The sequence below is a fragment of the Colossoma macropomum genome, unplaced genomic scaffold (genome assembly GCF_904425465.1).
Source record: "Colossoma macropomum unplaced genomic scaffold, Colossoma_macropomum, whole genome shotgun sequence".
In the NCBI taxonomy this organism is placed as follows: domain Eukaryota; kingdom Metazoa; phylum Chordata; class Actinopteri; order Characiformes; family Serrasalmidae; genus Colossoma; species Colossoma macropomum.
Genome location: NW_023494789.1, coordinates 41,169,995 through 41,189,300, shown reverse-complemented (window position 1 = coordinate 41,189,300; position 19,306 = coordinate 41,169,995). Strand labels below are relative to the sequence as shown.

Sequence of the window (19,306 nt, the reverse complement as noted above, 5' to 3'; positions counted from 1 at the left end):
CCACGGTGAACGAGAACTACCTCGTCTCAGAGAGAAAGAGAGAGCCACGTAGCTCTGCTGTCCCGATCTCGGGCCACTCTGCTCTCAATTTTGCTTAGTGTTTACAATATGTTTGTAACGATTTGCATACAGTATGAATCAAATTTGAAAGTATATCAAGATGGAAAACTGTCTCACTCATTTATGTCTTTCTTGAAAAAACTTTTACACACCCTTAAATTTGAAAACATAATATTAGACAATTCATAACTTGTAGGTCCACACATGTTGGCTATGTCATCATGTGTCCTTGTCCTCTATTATACAGGGTGATTCAAAAAGATCCATCTGATTTCAAAATTATTTATTTCACCTGCAAATCATTACAGAACAATGCAGTAAACTGTAAATGGTTAAGTGAACATTATGTAATTTTACAAGTGCTCAGTATGAACCTCCTCCAGCTGTACGGGCAACATCAACGCCATAGTCAAATTCATCCCATACTGGATTGAGCATGTTGGGTGTCGCTGCACTCACGGCTCTTTCAGTGCGATTTCAGAGATCATCCAATGTTGTGGAACCAACGACGAACGCTCTGAGCTGTTGGAGGTTCACTGCCTACGAAAATCACACTGCACACTTATGATGGATTCACTCTTATTGAAGTGGAGAATGCAGAACGCTTTCTGCTCAGGGGTCTCATCTCCTCGCTGACTGAAGGGAGCCAACTTCCAGTGACAGTCCGAAACTCTATTACCCCCTCTTTCAATTGGTATGTGATTGGTTCCTAGGCGCCTCATGGTTGTAAAAATACGGCGCTTTGAAATCAGATGAATCTTTTTGAATCACCCTGTATGTTGGTAAAACTAGACGAGTTCTGCATACTAGAATTATTGAACATATGAGTGCGCTTCGCAGACAGGATGACGTCTCCGGTTTTCCAACATTTTGAATCAGTTAAACATTCTCTTGCAGATTTACATTTTCTGGGTATCGAGAGGGTTTTGATGCAAAGAAGAGGGGAAGATCGGGACAAAAGACTGTTACAGAGGGAGGGAGGCCTTTTGGATTAGTGAACTTTTATCTTTGTTTCCTAACGGTATGAATGAGGATCCTAATCTCAGTTGTTTTCTATAAAACACTGACTGTGTTTGATTAATGCAGGGGTGTCCAATCTTATCCACAAAGGGCCACTGTGGCTGCAGGTTTTCACTCCAACAAAGCAGGAGATCACCTGATCAGCAGGTTTGAAGACTAAGACTAACTGATTAAATAAGGGGAATCAGGTGTGTTTCAGCTTGTTTTGAGTGAAATCCTGCAGCCACACCAGCCCTTTGGATAAGATTGGACACCCCTGGATTAATGTATTATTTTGACCTGGTTTCTGATGTTTTTGATGGATTTGATTTTTGTTTTTGCAACTGAGTGTATCCTCTTGTTGGTGTACTGTCACTTTAAGAAGGCCCTAGCAGAACCTACACAGGTGAGGGCAGTTTGTCTGAGTCTTCAAAAGGAAGTAGGTTGAGAGAGTCACATCATGAGCACTGATAATAGCAAGAAGCTGAAACAGTTCTTTGGTCTGCGTATATTTAATGTATATTTTTGCTAGACTTGTCTGACTTTTCAACAGTGTGCCAGCAATACTCTTTTCACTCTGGTCTTTCGTGGAAACCACTTTCAGTTATTGATGCACTGAAAAGTGACCCCTGAATGACTACAGTGTTCATTTGGATGTAACATTTATAGCTTGGCTTGTGCTTATATGTGCGAGTTTATACGTGAGGTCACAGAGTTCGGCCCAAAACACTACCGGCCCACCAGGAATGTGACTTGGAGAGACGAATGCATGCACACCTGCATAACATCTGGTTAAAATGCACCTCCTCCTCAAATGATTTGAGCGATCAGATTTGAAACTGTTTTAAATGCATCAGGACTATCTAAATAGACAATGTCTGTCCATATGTAACCCTGATGCCGACGATGCATTAAATGACCAGGTGTGGGCGGGGTCAGGTAGGACTGTGTAATTGTTGTTTCTTTTTTCTCTAAGTCCCGTTTTTTGATGAAAATTCCTGGAGCCTGAAATTGCGGTGCATCCTGAACATCTAAGGAATTTTATGTGCTTTTTATAGCCATTAGTGGAATAACATCCGACACCATGTTTAAAATCACCAAACACTGGATTACTTTCTGTTCTGAAAACAAAAAGCAAAAGAAGCGATGAGGCTGCATTTAGTGTATCTGCCCCCAAACTGTGGAGCTCCCTCCCACAAGACATATGGAAAACATCTTCAGTGAGCAGTTTTAAAAAATAAATAAAAGATCTTTTTACTTTAGTATTCTCTTATTTTATTTACAGCAACTTGTGACATTTTATAAGAGATTATTTAAATATTTTATTTTGCTCATTTTATATTATATATTTATATTATATTTTTAACACATTTTTCTGAGATAGAATTTCTTGTTTTTCCAATTCCATTATTTTGTTTCTTGTGCTTATTTATTTGTAATGTTATCTTGTCATTGTTAGAGTTAATTAATTAATTCATTATTCCATTAGTTTAACGTGGGTTGGGCTTATGCTATTCACGCCGCCACACTCAAATGACTAGGCTTTTATTCTGAAGAGCTTATAAATTCTATGGGTCGTAATTTTTCCATTCTAATTTGTCAGACAGCCTTGTTTTCTTTTATTTTTCTGAGCCAAACCAACCTGTGTAGAATAAAATTAAAGCTCTATAATGTCGACACTTTTAACACATCAACAAATTCAAAAATTGATCAAATCTTGACTCAGAATCAGAAATCACACCAAGCTTATATGAACAATGTATATTGTTACACTCCTAGTTTACAACATGCAGCTCCATCTCCATCACCTGCAGCTGAAGGTCACTTCTCACCTCATCCCACCCACATCTGCATCACCAAATGCAGGTCCACCATCAGCGCCTTTCTGATGCTTCGGGCAGAGGAGTCATTGATGGAGAACATCCCCTCCACTTCACACATTTCGCCTTTAATCATAAAGTGCAAGCTCTGTGCTCCTCTGGCCATCAGTGCCCAATCTGTGACATTCAGTAAAAAAAAAAAGAAAGAAAGAAAAGGCTCGTGTGCCACAAGGGCAGGAGAAGAGAAAGGACGATGGTGGAGTGAGGCTGTTCAGGGAGGATGAGGAAGGGGACACTGGTACTTTGAAACTGAAATGCCAGCCAGCAAAGTGACCTCCCCCATCTGCTGGCCAAAGCCACCCGCGAATAAAGCAGTGTACATCAGTTATCCATGACTAAACAAGAAAGCAGAGAACAGCGAGAGGGACGGTGCTTGGCCTGTGCAGTAGGACTGGGCAGCTGGCCAGACAAACCCAAAACACTTTTTTCTTAAACTCAGCTCATCAGAAAATGAGTAATTAGGCTTAAAATACCTACAAGATCCTAACAATCACAAAAATAGGAAGCCTTTAAAAAGTATAAAATCAAATCAAACCACATTTATTGTCACATCACATTAATACAGGTGTTAAGGTGAGTGAAAATCTTAGATGTGTACCCCCCTTGTAGTACTTAAATACAATATACATATATACATATGTTTAAAAATATGTATATACACATTAGATTAGGTTGGACTCTAAATATACACATTAATATACACCAGTATTGCATTGTACCAATGTACAGTCTTGTAACAGTAATATAGGTTTTGAAATAATAGCTATAATGTGTTGCTGCAATCAAGTTCTAAATTAGTTAATGTTTTTTTTTTTTCATGAAATGGTAAAATGTCTCACTTCTCAACATCTGATATGTGTTCTATGTTCTGTTGTGACTAAAATATGGGTCTATGAGATTTGCATTCTGTTTTATTTACATGTATTTAAATTTTACACAGAATCCCAACTTTTTTTGGAATTGGGGTTGTATATATATTTATATATGTATATCGCTTCTGTCGGAACAAAACCTTGTAAATCCATTTTTGTTGTTTTTCAGTTTTTAACATAATTTGAAAATGCCTGTTGCCCTTTATATTTTGTGTAAGTTTCATGATAAATGGACCAAAAGAAATGACCCAAAATTACTTGGAGAAATGTCTGGTTCCATTGATTTACATTAAAAGCAAAGTTTTTTTTTTGTACTTCTCCTGTAAACTTACCATTTGGGAGATACCTGCTTTTCTTTAGACAGCGACGATATGCACAATCATTGAGAAGGTATATTTTAACGTATGTACATCATGAATCTAGACCACATGACAGACATCAGCACACTACCTTATTAAACACACCTGATTCAGCTCGTCGGCTAATTAGCAAGGCCTTCATGAACTGAATTCAGAGCGTTAGATGAGGGTAAACACTAATATCCATAGCACTTTGGCCTGGAAGGTCCCCAGTTCGACATACGTGCTCTAGACCCTAGCAAAGCTCTCAGCTCTCAGGCAGTACACGCCAAACCCTTTAGGTGTCCTTGCTTTCCACTGCCCCAAAGCCATATTTTAGCATCCTTGAAGAAAATCCTGATCCTTGAATCTGAACCAATCAGGCATGAAAAGTGGACCAGAAGACATGATTGTCTTTCAGAGTGCTGAACAGCATCATGAGGATTTCGGCCGCATTAACATGTTTATATTGTTGAGCAGGAAAACATCTGTACAGTGTCACTGATCACTGCAATAAACTAGTCACTGTGTGGAAAAGCTGAGGATTATAAACTAAGAACAGAGCTGGGGTGTGATCCACTCTCAGTTCTCTCCATGGGTTTCAGAGACAGATGGAGCCGAGGGTCTGTGTTTACCCACCATAACAGAAAAGATGATGTCATTTACATGGTGGTACAGTCACCTGCACTGCTGCTGATTCTGGAGAGATTTCTGAATCCGCATGCTCTTCAGTTTTCTTAAAGCAATTTTTTAAAGCTTACACCTGAAGTTATGATTGCAGCTGGAAAGTGAGCATATCAGCACTTCCATTTTTTATTTTATTATTATTATTTTTGGGGGAAATTGTTACCAAAGATTATTTTTTCACACTTGTTGTTTATTCATGTCTTAATTACTTATTTTTGCTTGTAGCTCATCACAACATGTTGTCTTCATTGATTGTTTATTTACGTTTGGCAACTTCCAAACCTGGCACTTGCTGCACTTTGTGTATGCCCGAATCCCATTTCACCCCTCACCCCTACCACTTAGCCCTTAGCCCTCTGTTTTGCGCATTCACGTCTAGGAGTAGGGTGTCCCAATTTTTGTTGAGATAGAGGGGTAGGGTGAAGTGTTGGGGCTACATGGCCCTCCAAACGGAGGTTTTTCAGAGGCACTCCAAACAGAGTATTATGAGAAAAAAAGAAAGACCGGCAAGATGGCTGAACAAGAGACCAAAGAAAACCACAAATGTGAGAATTTTCTCTGTTGAAAATTACGATAACCACTATATTATCTTAGTTTAATGTCGTTTCAGTGTATCATGGTCGTTTTCTTCATAACAAGCATAAAAATCGCTAATAGCATGCTGATGTCTCGGTAGCTAGCTAGCTAAGTTTCCTGTTCCACCTTAAATAGTCCAGCAGTTCTGATGCCTGAAGCGCCAGAATGTAACTGCTGCACCATTTAAGGTGGAACAGGAAAGTTCGAACAAGAAGCTGGGGAACAGCTGACTTCAGCTTCGTATCACCAAAGAATTAGCAGTGGGTGATGATAAATAATTGCCCCCCTCTTTGAAGGCATATGATGCCCTAAATGTAACTAAAGCCCAGCAGTGAGGTTGCTGAACCTTTCACTTTTTTGGTGTTCAAAGGGGCACTCAGGAGCCTCCTCTCTATGGGCCTTTAGTGCGGCCTTTCGCTAGGACCACATTCATTCTATGCAGATTCAGTATCCAAAATTCCTTTAGATACAAGCAAGGACCAATCAGAGTGGAGGGGTTTGTTTACATGTGTCTGACCAACTTATTAAAGAAGAAATATCTCTTGTCAAGAAAAAATTCATATTTTTATTTTTATACATAGTTTTAAATATTAGCCACCCTTAAACACTGAGTGAAAGTGTAATGATAAATGAACCAATAGAAATCGTCCAAAATCACTTGCAATAAAATATCTTTATGTTGACTTACACTGAAAGTTAAGACCGCTTTGCCTTCTTTTGTAGTTACTTTTTTTTTGACAACAACAATATTATATGAGTAAAATACATTTGTTAATTATTCTATAGTGCCGCATTATGCTTGTGATTTCAGTCGAGCTATTGTAGATAAGCGAATTCAATCTTTTAAACTAATTAGCATGACCAATAACATCATTTTGCTGGGCACAGTAGGTTACGTTCCAAATGCGTGCTTTTAAAACCAGCACCCCTAAGGTCCAATTGTTGTTGTTGACATCACCAAAGTGCGTACTCTGAGGAGGACTGCAAGGCTTAGGGTGCTATTGGGACGGACCCACTAAAAAGGCCTATCTAAAGCTAATTTAACTACAAATTGTCTGTCCTGTTTACACTGTGAGGCTGTCCAAACTTAGTGAATGTTTCAATGTTATATAACAGTGCCAGCTGCTGGTCAGTATGTGTTACTGCATGTACAAGAGTTATTAATGGCTATTTTTCCTTTCTCTCCTATATTCTCGTCTAGATTAAGCACATACATTTAAGTCTCATCATTATTCCTTCTTTAAGTTTATTGGTATTCATTTAAATAATCTAATTGTTTTGGGTCGTCCTGACAACCCCACCAGCTTTTCCAACATAAGGACTTTTATTTTGATATTTAGGAAAATGTAAGAGGAAGTTTGATTTGTTTATATAGGTTAGTTTGCTCTGTAGTGCTGAGGTGTTTACTAGTTGTTTGTTTGAAAGTAAACAGTAAACGGACAAAATACAGTATTAAGCAGGTGAGCAGAGTATTTTCATCTATACGTTACGTATGTCTACGCAGCACGTAGTAAACTAAGCGAAGCTAAACTCAGCTTCTTGTTCGAATTTTCAGCTGCACTAATTAAGGTGGAACGGGAAAATTTGAGAGAGAAGCTGGCGAATAGGAAGCCAGCTTTAGCCTCGTGTAAGCTCGCTACTTGTAAACACGTCAGTGCCACTCCCCACCTCGCCCCTCTGGATTTTGCAGCGAGGAAACTTTTCTCCGCATCTCTTAGACTGGCTTTCTAATTTCGCCTCCTTAACCAGCACTGGGTAAAAAAACTTGCTCTGTCATTTCTTGCATTTCCAAAGTAACGCAGATGAAGTTGGCGTCTTATTCGCATTTTCCCGTTCCACCTTAAATGGTGCAACAGTTACATTCTGTATCAGACTATAACTGCTGCGCCATTTATAAAGGGCACGTCCACCACTTTGTCAGAATGTCTCCATAATTAAGTGGTTAAGATGTAAACAAAGTCATTCAGGGTGGTTTGGTGTGAAATGCTTCGTTCTAGAGAAACATACCGAGTCAGAATTGTTCACAGTGGTGGTGATAGGAACCAGACGTCCACCTCTAAAAGCTCCCTCACATAAAGTTAATAACATGGTTATGAATACACTGCCTGATGCCTGAGACAAACATTCAGGCTCAGTTTTATTTTTAATCAGGGATAGATGCAGGGTGCTGTAAGGCAAAAATAGTCCTGGAAAAAAAATATATATATTTTTTGCGATCTTTCATTATTTTACCATCATCAACATTACATATAAACACCTCAGAAGGCAGTGGAGGTAGAAATCTGAGTTTGTACAATGAACCATTTCACATCAAGCCACTCAGAATAACTGTCAACCACTGAATCATGGGGATTTTTGAAAAATGGGTGGCATATCACTTTAAGGCATTTAAGGTGGAATGGAAAATTCATATAAGGAACTGGCGAGTAAGCAGCCAACTTCAGCCTCGTTCCAAAGTTAAACTCTGGAGTTTAACGACTGGTGCTTGTTGTTGAATCAGTGAAACTTCCCCCTAAATACTAACTGGACTGTCCTCCTGCCCTATGGACAGCTCTAGTCAATCATTATTCACATAGCGCACAGGTTTGGTGGAATGGGGTTCAGATAGAGTCATATAGGCTGACTTGTTTGGGTACTGTTATTTTTAGTCAACTCAAAAAAGGGCTGTGCACTCTCCAAACTGTGCTGTGCTGGTAAGTGCACTCCATGACTCACGAGTAAGGAACTCTGTGTTTTATGAAAGCTGTCTTGCTGTCTGGCCTTATTGGCTCTAGGTTTGTCTTACTTTCTAGTTCAGACTTGTAACGCATGTATTCATTCATTTCAATTTAAGGATATGCCAGTAATATGACTCGACTCAGTAATTTGCAGGGCTGCCGGAGGAAAAAATGCTCAGCTTAAAGGGGAACTCCACCTATTTTTCCAAAATGTCTGCATAATTCATGTTAAAGTGTACTCAAATTCATTCAGACTGAATTCATGTGAAAGTTGCCATATAAGAATTGTTTACATTGTCCACACTAATGGTGTTAGGAACCAAACGTCCAAAGCATTTTTATGCCTCCAAAAGCTACCTCACAGAAACGTATTGTATGAAATGATTAGGATTACTCTGCCTTATGACTGAGACTTTGTTTTATCATAGTTTTGATTATGGCATAGAGGTACGTGCAGGCCATACTAAAGCAAAATAGAAAGTAGGTCCCAAAGAAAGCTTATTTTTCTCATTTATCGCTATTGTACCATCGTCAACATTGCATATATAAACTTAGAACAGCGTGCAGGTTCACTGCTTGTTTTGAATGGCAAAACATCCCCTGGTTCCTATCACCACCACTGTAAAGCAATTGAGTCTATCAAATTGAGTTCAGTATATATATGGGTCATTCTACAGAAATGTCCACTTTTCTATTTCTCCATAGGAGTCACTGGTGTTACCGATCCTCACTGGTGTTACACATGATAAAGGAAACACCAGAAACATTTTTAATGAAAAATACATTTTGCAAAATATCTGCTACAGATCATCAAACCACGTTGTCAATCATGGAATATCCACTAAAATAAGTAATTTAATCCATTTGAATTCTTTTTTTTTACAATTACCTCAGAATAAAGTAGGTCACACCAGTGACTTCAGCTAAAAGCTTCATATGAAATCATGAGCTAAATGAGAAAATCTCTGATAACTGAAAGACACAGTGGACTCAACATGTGCTTTTCTTCATAGATCTTCAGAAAATAGGTAAAAGGAAGTCAAGTGATGTCATCAGTATGACTTTTATTTCAAAATAAGAGAGTTTTTGTTATGTGGTAACACCAGTGACCCGACTCCTGGGGACCACAACTTTCATTACATATTTTGTAATATTTTTGACATTTGTTTTGTTTGTCATTTAATTCATATATTCCATAGTCATATATAGATTATTGCAGTTAAAACAGCAAAAAAACATGTTCTTTACCTCAAACTATGGCCTCACTCTTTACACATGACTGTGAATGAGCTCTTCTGTGGTGCTTGGAATTCTATATAATTGATTTAAAAACCAATATTGCTAAATTGAAGCTCAAGAAGGTGTAATTGTTGAAATAACATTTTGTTTTTTGTAAAATATAAATAAATTGTAACATGTTTTTTCAAGTGTAATATATCTGTAAACGCTAGGGACACAAAAATGGACGTTTCTGTAGAATGACCCATTAGTATTCTCTTGAATAGAAGCTATTGTAGTTAAATATAAAGCACCACCTTCAGACCTTCAAAGTATTGCGTAATGCTACAGTTTATCACTGAATTATACTGCCTTTATCATTTTAGGCATTACGTGGCTGCTTTGCCCTGCCAGTGTGGACGCTCCGATTGGTCTATGGCTCGAGTCCTAACTCTCTCTCGCTCTGTGCACCACTGGCGCCCCCTGTGGACAGGAACGACCCAGGCCTGGGTCAGAAGCATGTCATCACTAGAGGAGCGAGCTCGAGCTATGTTCGCAGCTGCGGTGGAGGGTGTGCAGCCAGACAGCGTGGTCCGACGGAGTCTGCAGCGAAATGGGGATGAGCTGCTTGTGGGGGACCGCACCTTTAAGCTCAGCAATAACCTCCATCTGGTGGGCTTCGGCAAAGCAGTGCTGGGGATGGCTGCTGAGGCAGAGAGGATTGTGGGGGACCACCTGGTTCGAGGGGTGATTAGTGTGCCTCACGGTATCCAGGAAACACTACAGCGTCATGGGAAGATGTAAGCACAGTGCTTCCATAATGGGGAATAGCATTTGATTGGAGGTTGTGGGCCTGCTGCAAAAATGATTCACTGCATAATGTCAGGACTTTAAGGAGAATTCTACCTATTTTCCAACACTTCTGCATACTACTCTACGCTTAGATGTAAACAAAATAATACAGAGTGGTTTGATGCAAAACACTATTGTAGAAAAACCTGCCAAGTTAAGAATTGTTCTCAGTGGTGATGATAGGAACCAGACGTCTAAGGGTTTACTGACTCTGAAAGTTCGCTCACAGAAAGATATTACGTGAAATTTTTATAAATATGCTGCCTGATGCCTGAAACATTGTTCTAGAATAGTTTTGCGATAAAGTTATGGAGTTAAATCCAAAGATACATGCAAGGCTGTACCAGAATAATCTCCAAAGACATTTTTTTCCAAATTTTCATTGCAGTTCCTGGTTCCTATCACCACCACTGTAAAGAAATCTAAGGTTCTTTAATGCACCATTTAACATCACACCACTCTGAATGCCTTTGTCAATAATTCAATTATGGAGAAATTTTAAAAAATTCCCCTTTAAATAGGACAAAGAGGTATTGAGATTACCTCTGATGTCCCGATTCTGACGGTCTGTTCTTGGCATAACTGTTTAGGAACATGTTGCTTGGAAGCAGCAGCAGAATTAAAGTGATGGAGGGCGCCAAGCACAACCTGCCAGACCCAGACGCGCAGAGGTCAGCTGAGAGTATCCGGGAACTCGTCAGCACTCTTACTGAGAGAGATCTGCTGCTCGTCCTCATTTCAGGTATTACATCAATGCTTACATCCAAGCTGTGGCCCTCGCAACACATAAAGGACAGTGACTTCAATTTTCTGTTTTAGATGGCACTGAATCTTTAGTTCACTTTACAAAGTTTTGAGACGTCAGAATTACTACAGAGTTAATGATACATGTATGTCTATGTGTAGGTGGTGGGTCTGCTCTTTTACCTGCTCCAATCCCACCAATAACCTTGCAGGAAAAACAGGATGTGACACGTCGTCTGGCAGCTGCAGGAGCCACGATTCAGGAGTTAAACACAGTGCGGCGATCGCTGTCCCTGCTGAAAGGTGGAGGTCTGGCCCACTGTGCCTATCCTGCTCAGGTAAAACTATATACCAGTTAAAGGGAAATTTCACCACATTAAAAAAAATTGGCATAATCAAATCAGTGAGATGTAAACAAAGCCATTCAGTGTTTGATGGGAAATGTTCCATTCTAGAAAAAAACTTGCCAGGACAAAATATTTACAGCAGTGGTGAGAGGAACCAGACGTCTGAAGCTCCCTCATTGAAAGTTATTGCACAAAATTTTTTCTTAGTCACAAGAGAGGAGTTTCAGGCTTGATCTTTCTCCAAAACTTCAGTTATTTCATAACTCTTTCTTTATTCGTTCTCTGAGGTGGTGGCCCTCATTCTGTCTGATGTCATTGGAGATCCACTAGACTTCATAGCCAGTGGTCCGACAGTGTGGAGCAAGGTGCAGCCAGAGGAAGTCTGGGGCATCTTGGAGCGCTATGACCTCTCTGCTTCTCTCCCCTCATCTGTGAAAGAGGTCCTAAATAAGACTAGGCCTCAGTGTGAAGGGGAGCCAAAGGAGCAGCCACAGGATCTCAGAGATCACGTTCTAAACACTGTGATTGGATCAAACGCGATTGCTCTAGAGTGCGCCGGCCGTAAGGCACGCGAGTTAGGCCTTCGTTCAGTGGTCTTGTCTCCAGGGGTGTGCGGTGACGTTCGCGCTGTGGCCCGCCTGTATGGGCTATTGTCTCAGTTTGCTTGCTCGCCAGGGAAGAAACCTCCTCCAGAGCTGGAAGCGCAGATCATACAGCTGGGGCCGAAGGTGGGGGTGCAAAGCTGGGACCTGTTTCGCACAATGAAACAGCTGGGAGATGGACGAGAGGAAGGCTGGTGTGCCACCTGCCTGCTGGCCGGAGGTGAGCCCACCGTGCAGCTGACAGGAAAGGGCCGAGGGGGGAGGAACCAAGAGCTGGCCCTACGGGTAGGGCTGGAACTCAGTGGGGGAGGAAAGAAGATCCCTGCTGTGTTCCTTAGTGGTGGAACCGACGGCCAAGATGGCCCTACCGAGGCAGCTGGAGCAGTTACTGATGGAGAAATGGAGGCAGAGGCCAAGAGTCAGGGACTGGACATTGATAGCTTTCTCAGCAATAATGATTCATACACATTTTTCTCACGCCTTTCTGAAGGGCAGAGGTTGCTTCTGCCAGGACTCACAGGTACCAACGTGATGGATGTTCACGTCATGTTGCTGCCACCTCCGTCACCATCAGAGTAGCAGGTCGAAAAGACATTTTCAGTTCTCATGATGAGAATCGATCTTATCTGTTGGGGAAACAACCTTTTCAACACTATAGGGAACAAGAAATCAAGTATTTCCTATTGAGATTGCTTCATTTAGCGGGTTATTTCTGACGCCATGATTCAGATATGAACTTCAGGTTTGTCTTAAATCGTGAGAAGTATGAAAGTGTGTTTTTTTTGTAACTACACATTAGGAAGATAAGATTTTCAGCATGAAATTTTATACTTAAAATACTCACACTCACAATACAAGCTCTCTGAAATGTAATATTAAAATCCAAGAATAATAACAGGACTCATTTGTATGAGTGACCTTTAATATTTTCACAACAAATTGCTGCCAATCAGAATGTAGAGTACTTGGTAAAGGTATGATCATGTCCACACAACCTGTTCTCCCACACCAGAAGAAAAAAAAGTCATGATGACTGTGAACTATGACTGATTAAGTTCTATGAACAAACCAACATAGTAAGTAACCTGCTGATTAATGGTCAGAGCCTATGGACATTTGAGCAGCTAATGTTAAACATGAGTTTGGGGATGGTTCCTCACTCCTGAAAACACAGCCATATATCGATATCCTCACAATTACTTTAACTGGTGGGGTGAGATCTGCCAGTGAACTTAAAGAAAAGATCAAATTAAGTACCTACATTGCATTATTTTGTTTATCTGGCACCTTTTAAGATTCAGGAGCTGAAGTCTGCAAATTAGGTATATCGCTGTTGTCGGAAGAATACCTTGTATCTCCATTTTTGACGTTTTTCAGTTTTTGACATAATTTGAAAATACCCATGGTCAGATATATTGTGTGTAAATTTCATGATGAATGGACCAACAGAAATGAGTCGAAATTACCTGGAAAAAAAGTCTGGTTCCATTGAGTTACATTAAAAGTAAAGTAGGTTTTTTGCTTCTCCTGTCATTTTGGAGATAACAACAGCGATATATGATTAGGTATATGACAACTTGGAGCCATGTTTACTTAGCTCATAACTAATTACTGTGGAAGTAGATGAGCGATTATGGATGGGTTCACTTATAAACTTCATAATAGTCTCGTGGCCAAACGTGATCTCATAATGAGAATGTCTAAGGACAACCATGAGAAATGTTGTTGGTGGGAACATAGACTTATTAGGGTGGGAACAAACTGAGTATGGAATTTTTTACTGGATTCGTGCCTTGTGAAAGCACAGCTCACAGTAGGGGGCGCTGGTGTGCTCAACAACATTGTTCAACAGACAAAAAGCTTGTCGTGAGGCAGGTGACTGATATCCCCTTTATGCAGACAATAGAGACCCGAGGCCCATTCACACCAGCAGGAAATTCTTGTAATTTCACCAAACTTACATGATTGTTTTTTTCCCCTCAGACATGATAACAGCAAAGTTGTGGCCAACTTAACGTGCATTTTCTTGTTTTCAGTTTGTTCATCCAGCTTCTTACTTCCTTCTTACAGGTCTCACTGCACAGGTTACTACTGTTGCCCTGGGAGATGGGCAGAGGGAGATGACTGACCCAATATTGACCCAATATTTTGTCACCTTGGTGTGAACAGGTGTGCCTTATATACCATCTTTCCAAAATTTTAACGCTGCCCCCAGACATGTATCATCGTCACAAAATCACATCTGTCCCTTCAAGACTAAATCCCAAGCTGCTTAATATGGGCTAAACACACACACACACACACATTTTCTAAGCTGCTTATCCTTCTGGGTCGCGGGGGGAGCTGAAGCCTATCCCAGCAATCACTGGGTGGAAGGCATGGGCTAAACAATTACATGTAAATATATTGGAAATGTGTTATTGGCTGCTCAGTGGCAAATAAGCTGTTTTCCAGTAGCTTTACTTGGCTTAGTCTAGTAGTGAGAGTCTGTGGTAGCGTGGTCTCCACTGGTATTCTCTATCAGTCTGTAATTGACAGGATGGAAGTGGTTATGTGAAGGTCAAGCCACATCAGGAGTCATACAAGTTACTAATTACAAAGAGTCAGTCTGAAAAGTACAAATTTCCAGGCAAGAAGAGCCAGCACTGCTAGTTGTGTCAAAAAGGAGGATTCTTGATTCCTTTTCACCAAACCACTCAATCTTTGTTTAGACATCACTTTTTGTCCTATATCACGTGCTCAGGAAGGTCCTTATGGCACACTTCTCTTCAGGAATGTGGTTACTATTATGTCTCCAAGTAGCATAAGGTCACCATGGTCCGCCCGGAGTCCACTCGCCTCAAAACTGGTCCAAGATATGAATCCAGCTAGTGTCCAGTCACTCGCGGTGGGTTTTCAGGGCGTCCCCCACTGCACTCTCCCTGAACCAAAAGTAGACACAAGTATTTAGGCCATACTGTACGTATGCAAGGTGTAGTTACCCAAATGTCATTAGAGGTAAGAATGTTCATTCTTTTTCAAAATGGACAAAATATGATGAGGAGAAGTGTCCAACAATTGGGGAGATACAGTTTTGTGCTTATGCAAAAATTAACTATGCATATAAGCCTCTAGAACATGAGTATTAAAGTTCAGTAAGGTCCAGTTAGAGAAAATGTCCTCAAGCAAAGGTCCGGAACATCATAACGTCTAATTTGCATCATGATTCAGTGCCATATACTGTTTACTGAAGTAGCTTAGTGGTTATATCAACATCTTATGCAGTTGACAACTGAATGTCAAATCAAATAAAGTGCAATATTCAGTCATATTTCCACAATATTTATTGTCAGTTTTCTCTTTTTAGAGCTCGACATGTGAAATAACTTCCCTCTGACTCACTTTCTTCTCTGACTGCTGTTTCTCGCCTCGTCCCTCCCCTGTGTGCGCGTCACTCACTCGAGTCTCGGTGCTCATCGTAATGCGCAGATCTGATTGGCTGAGTAGCGTCACATGTGATATTTACAACACATGTGATTGGTCTGTGAGTTTCCTGGGCCACTAAACCGGTACCGTAAAGGCTAGAAAAGTTACACCAATTAAAATAGGACCACCTCTTCGAAATTAAATAATTCTCCACAGTTATCGGTTATAGGTTCAGGTCCACATGGGACAGCGTTTGGGTCCGGACTCAGACTGCGGTCTGCCTATTAGTGACCTCTGCTCTAGAACGTGGGTGCTCAAACTTTTTGCCTTGGTGAGCCAAAGTGCAGTGTTTGCAGTGGGCAGAGGGCCAAAAAGACTAAACAGTATGCAAATAAAGAAGGTAAGCGGGTTTCAAATGAAGCTCAAATGCGTTCTATAACATATGTTGTGATTAAAATACTTAAAAATACTATTTAAAAAATAAGAATTTAATTTGTTATAGTATAAAACCATGTTTATTCTGTCTTTGAGTGAGGTAACTTTTTTTTTGTGCCAAATTGAACATTGTTATGGGGATCAGGCAAATGAAGTAGCTAGCTAATCAATGGGGAAACTGATTTTTTTGGACCAATACTGCAATTTAAACATGATCACTTTCTATAAATTCATGTCCTGACTTTTTTCACTCCAAGAAAACCAGCACATCCTTTTTTTTTTAGGTGTGACACTTGAACGCTCACAAGCTCTGGGTTATTAGGTTAAATTTCCTTAAACTTAAAACTTGATAAGACAGTGCTGAATATTGTGCAATATAATTAAAATTGCAGCTCTAGTGATTTGAAAAAGGCACACTTTACTTAATACTCATATTTCCTGCATGAGGAGAACCCCTCAAGCATGACACACTGAATTAAAGTAGCTGCTCTGCGATATTAACGTGTACATGTAGTATATTCACAGACATTTTTTCACATCCCCTTTTGCACAACACTAATGTCAACAAGCCAATATGGAAAAACACTGTTGATTTCACGTAAATTCAGTGGGTTTTTCACAGCTGTAAGCTCCTAAATCCAGAAATTACAAGATTTGTTCACATAGAGCATTGAAGAGCAAAGTACAAATACAGTTAATCTGAGAATACCTGTACCTGGAAGCAAACAGATGCCAGGACACCTACCATCCACTCAAGTGAGGTGCTGTGTCAGGTGTGCCACCATTCTGTCCTCCAGTTCCTGATGAAAGAAACAAGGACACAAAGTGTCATTGATGAGAAGCACCAGCATGTAGTTCCCCAAAAGTCCCGTCCCACCAGTCCACAACAGGGGTGGGCAATATGATGATATTTTATTGTTATTGTGATAAACTGTCACAATGTGCTTTTCTGAGTATATCGTGGTTATTTTCACTACATAAAGAACACTAAACTGCATGACTTATTACAAAGAGAGGATAATTAGTTCTTTTTAATTGGAGTTATTGCAGCGCAGCATGTAAAACACTGCTGAAATACTATATTCATACTTTTGATAGTATTTTGAAACAACCTGGTACAAACAAGGCTGTGATAATCTATGTTATGGAGAAAAGGTTCTTCAGAGTGATTTTCTGGATGTTGAGAGAAAATCAAGTCATCTAAGTGCAGCAAAAAAAGACAACCTCATTTTTGAAGTGAAACGGTTCTTCAGATGGATGAAGAATGTGCTGTATATGGTTCTACGTGGAACCTTTTTGAGAATCATTCTATACTGAGAGAAAGTATAGGTCTTTTCACGTTTGCGTTCTTCTATGCTCTAACCTATGTTGTCTTTTTGTTGTGTCAGCTGTATTGTCTTACAGTTGTGTGCCTTTTGGTGTTTTATCTGTATTGTTCCCCCTGAGGTAAGAGCAACCTCACCTTACCCCTGGGGTCTCCCCTGACCCCAGACCCCCTTCCTCTTCTTCCCCAACCCTTTGATTGTCACCTACTTCCCCTTCCTCTTTGCTTCCTCCCCCTACCCCCAGTATCTCTACTTAAACCATATCAGACCATGTGTTCGTTAGACTGGTGACCAGACTGGACTGGTGACAGACTGATGACCAAGCATGATTGTCTGCACACACATGAATAAGACTAGACTCCTGATACTGCTGATTGACTGTTGATCAACCACGCTGTACCCATAATTCAGTCAACACCGAAGCTCCAAAAAGGGTTCTTCTGTTGTTATGATGTCAACCTTCAGTTCAAGGGGAATTCCACCCATTTTTCAAAATTTCTAAATGATGTAGTCCTTGAGATGTAAACAAAGTCATTCAGCGTGGTTTGGTGTGAAATGGTTTATGGTAGAGACTTAGACTTCACAGTGGTGGTGACAGGAACCAGGGGTCACAACACACATGTAGACATTTACCAAAACCACCGGTGAACCCACACGAGTCTACTGAGCCTTTAGAGGTGGACGTCTGGTTCCTATCACCACCACTGTGAACAATTCTGTCTCTGTAAGTTTCTCCAGAACGAAGCATTTCACACCAAACCACTCTGAATGACTTTGTTTACATCTTAACTACTAAATTAAGCCACGTTGTTGAAAAATGTGGGGCGTTTTCTTTTAACGGACGGTTTGCTGGTAATGTTAGTTAGTTAGCTTAGCCAGCTCGCTGCGCAGCCTCTCACCCTGCCTGTAGTACATGTCGTTGACCGTGTTCCCGTAGACTTTCCAAGCGAAATGTATCGCGATCAGACTGAGGACGAGCCAGCTGAACAGGATTTTGAACACGGCCACCCGCATGTCGTTGGCCAGCCAGTCGTCCACAAACTCGGACAGAAACGCCACCAGACTGTCAACCATCCGAGAGAGGAGCTGGAAATCCCACTGTTCCTCCATTAGAGCCGGGTGTTCCCGCTACTCCCTCTCCGACATGACCTGGGCAGACTTCGGTGAGGACGAGCAGAGCAGCGCTCACCAAACCAGCGAGTGTTTAACTAAAAGTCCAGTTATTCAGCTGCAGCACTCCGACGGACTTTCTTCTGGCCAGTTATGTAGCGAACGTAAACAAAGTCATTCCCTTCTTCGAGGAAATATGAACTAGAGCGATGCCGGCGCTGTGCTGCCCTCTACCCGTGCCGCCTGTCTGCAACAGTATCTGGGTCTGTTCTGGAAGGGGAACGCCACCGATTTTTCCAAATTTCTGTATCACTCAATCGTTTTGGTGTAAACCAAGTCATTCAGAGTGGTTAACCCTCCTAGTCCGATTATCTTTGGGGTCAGTTCGACCCCGTTCAATGTTTAACGTGATTGTTTAAATATTTAGTGTCTTTTTCTTATTTAATATGAACAACTGGGTCAACGTAAAATTAACATGAGGATATGTTTTCAGTGTTCTGTACACATTTTGTACGCATATGTGTTCCTGGCTGTTTTAGATGTGTAAAACAAGAAATATCAACATTTTATTTATTCATTTATTTTTATTTCTATTCTTTTTTTATGATATTGAGGTCACTGTAATGCTATTTTATAGTCTTCAAAAAAACTTCCCTCTGCTTTAGGGCCTTAACCTAACACAACCACGCCTGTAGTAGTGCAAGAACCACTGATAGTTCACAGGACACGAGGGAGGGGAAAACAGAATTCCCACCAGAACTTTGATATTTCCCGGAGGCTTGCTGGGATCAAATTGACCCCAAGGATAAAAGACACTAGTAAATTTAAAAATAACAGGAGAGAAAAAAGGGGCCATTTCATGCCTAAATGGTTCTTTGCGTGGTGAAGTGGTTCTTCAGATGGATGGAGAATGTGTTGTATATTGCTCTTTATACATGAGTTAGTTCCGGCCACGCAAGCTGATTGGTTGAGAAGCGTTCACATCACGGGTTTTTCACAGACACTGTATCACTCCACTGAGATGCTGTTGCTAAGCAACGACTTTGACAGCTGTAGGAGACGCTCAAGCCATGTTTTCACTTCCTACTTTGCCACAAACAGAAAATGGACAGCCGATTTGGTCAGACTCTGAAGATGAG

At 40.6% G+C, this 19,306-nt stretch overlaps 2 protein-coding genes across 5 annotated transcripts; one reads left to right on the top strand and one right to left on the bottom strand.

The window, feature by feature from the left end:
• The first annotated feature begins 6,757 nt into the window (after nt 1–6,757).
• Nucleotides 6,758–12,792, top strand: glyctk (glycerate kinase). Of its 3 annotated transcripts, none has more exons than XM_036571338.1 (5): nt 6,758–6,872; nt 9,734–10,147; nt 10,790–10,941; nt 11,106–11,281; nt 11,578–12,792. In XM_036571338.1, the coding sequence occupies exons 2-5, from the start codon at nt 9,783–9,785 to the stop codon at nt 12,469–12,471; spliced, it is 1,587 nt and encodes a 528-aa protein (XP_036427231.1). In that variant the 5' UTR covers nt 6,758–6,872; nt 9,734–9,782; the 3' UTR covers nt 12,472–12,792. The 3 variants fall into 3 exon arrangements, with proteins under 3 accessions (XP_036427231.1, XP_036427233.1, XP_036427232.1); XM_036571340.1 differs by lacking the exon at nt 6,758–6,872 and adding an exon at nt 7,033–7,167; XM_036571339.1 differs by lacking the exon at nt 6,758–6,872 and adding an exon at nt 7,928–8,105.
• Nucleotide 12,793: 1 nt separating this feature from the next.
• Nucleotides 12,794–18,376, bottom strand: tcta (T cell leukemia translocation altered). 2 transcript variants are annotated; one of them, XM_036571343.1, is made up of 3 exons: nt 17,957–18,376; nt 16,448–16,532; nt 12,794–14,813 (listed from the first exon to the last, which is right to left on the bottom strand). In XM_036571343.1, the coding sequence occupies exons 1-2, from the start codon at nt 18,165–18,167 to the stop codon at nt 16,474–16,476; spliced, it is 270 nt and encodes an 89-aa protein (XP_036427236.1). In that variant the 5' UTR covers nt 18,168–18,376; the 3' UTR covers nt 12,794–14,813; nt 16,448–16,473. The 2 variants fall into 2 exon arrangements, with proteins under 2 accessions (XP_036427236.1, XP_036427235.1); XM_036571342.1 differs by having other exon boundaries at nt 16,478–16,532.
• Nucleotides 18,377–19,306: the final 930 nt, after the last annotated feature.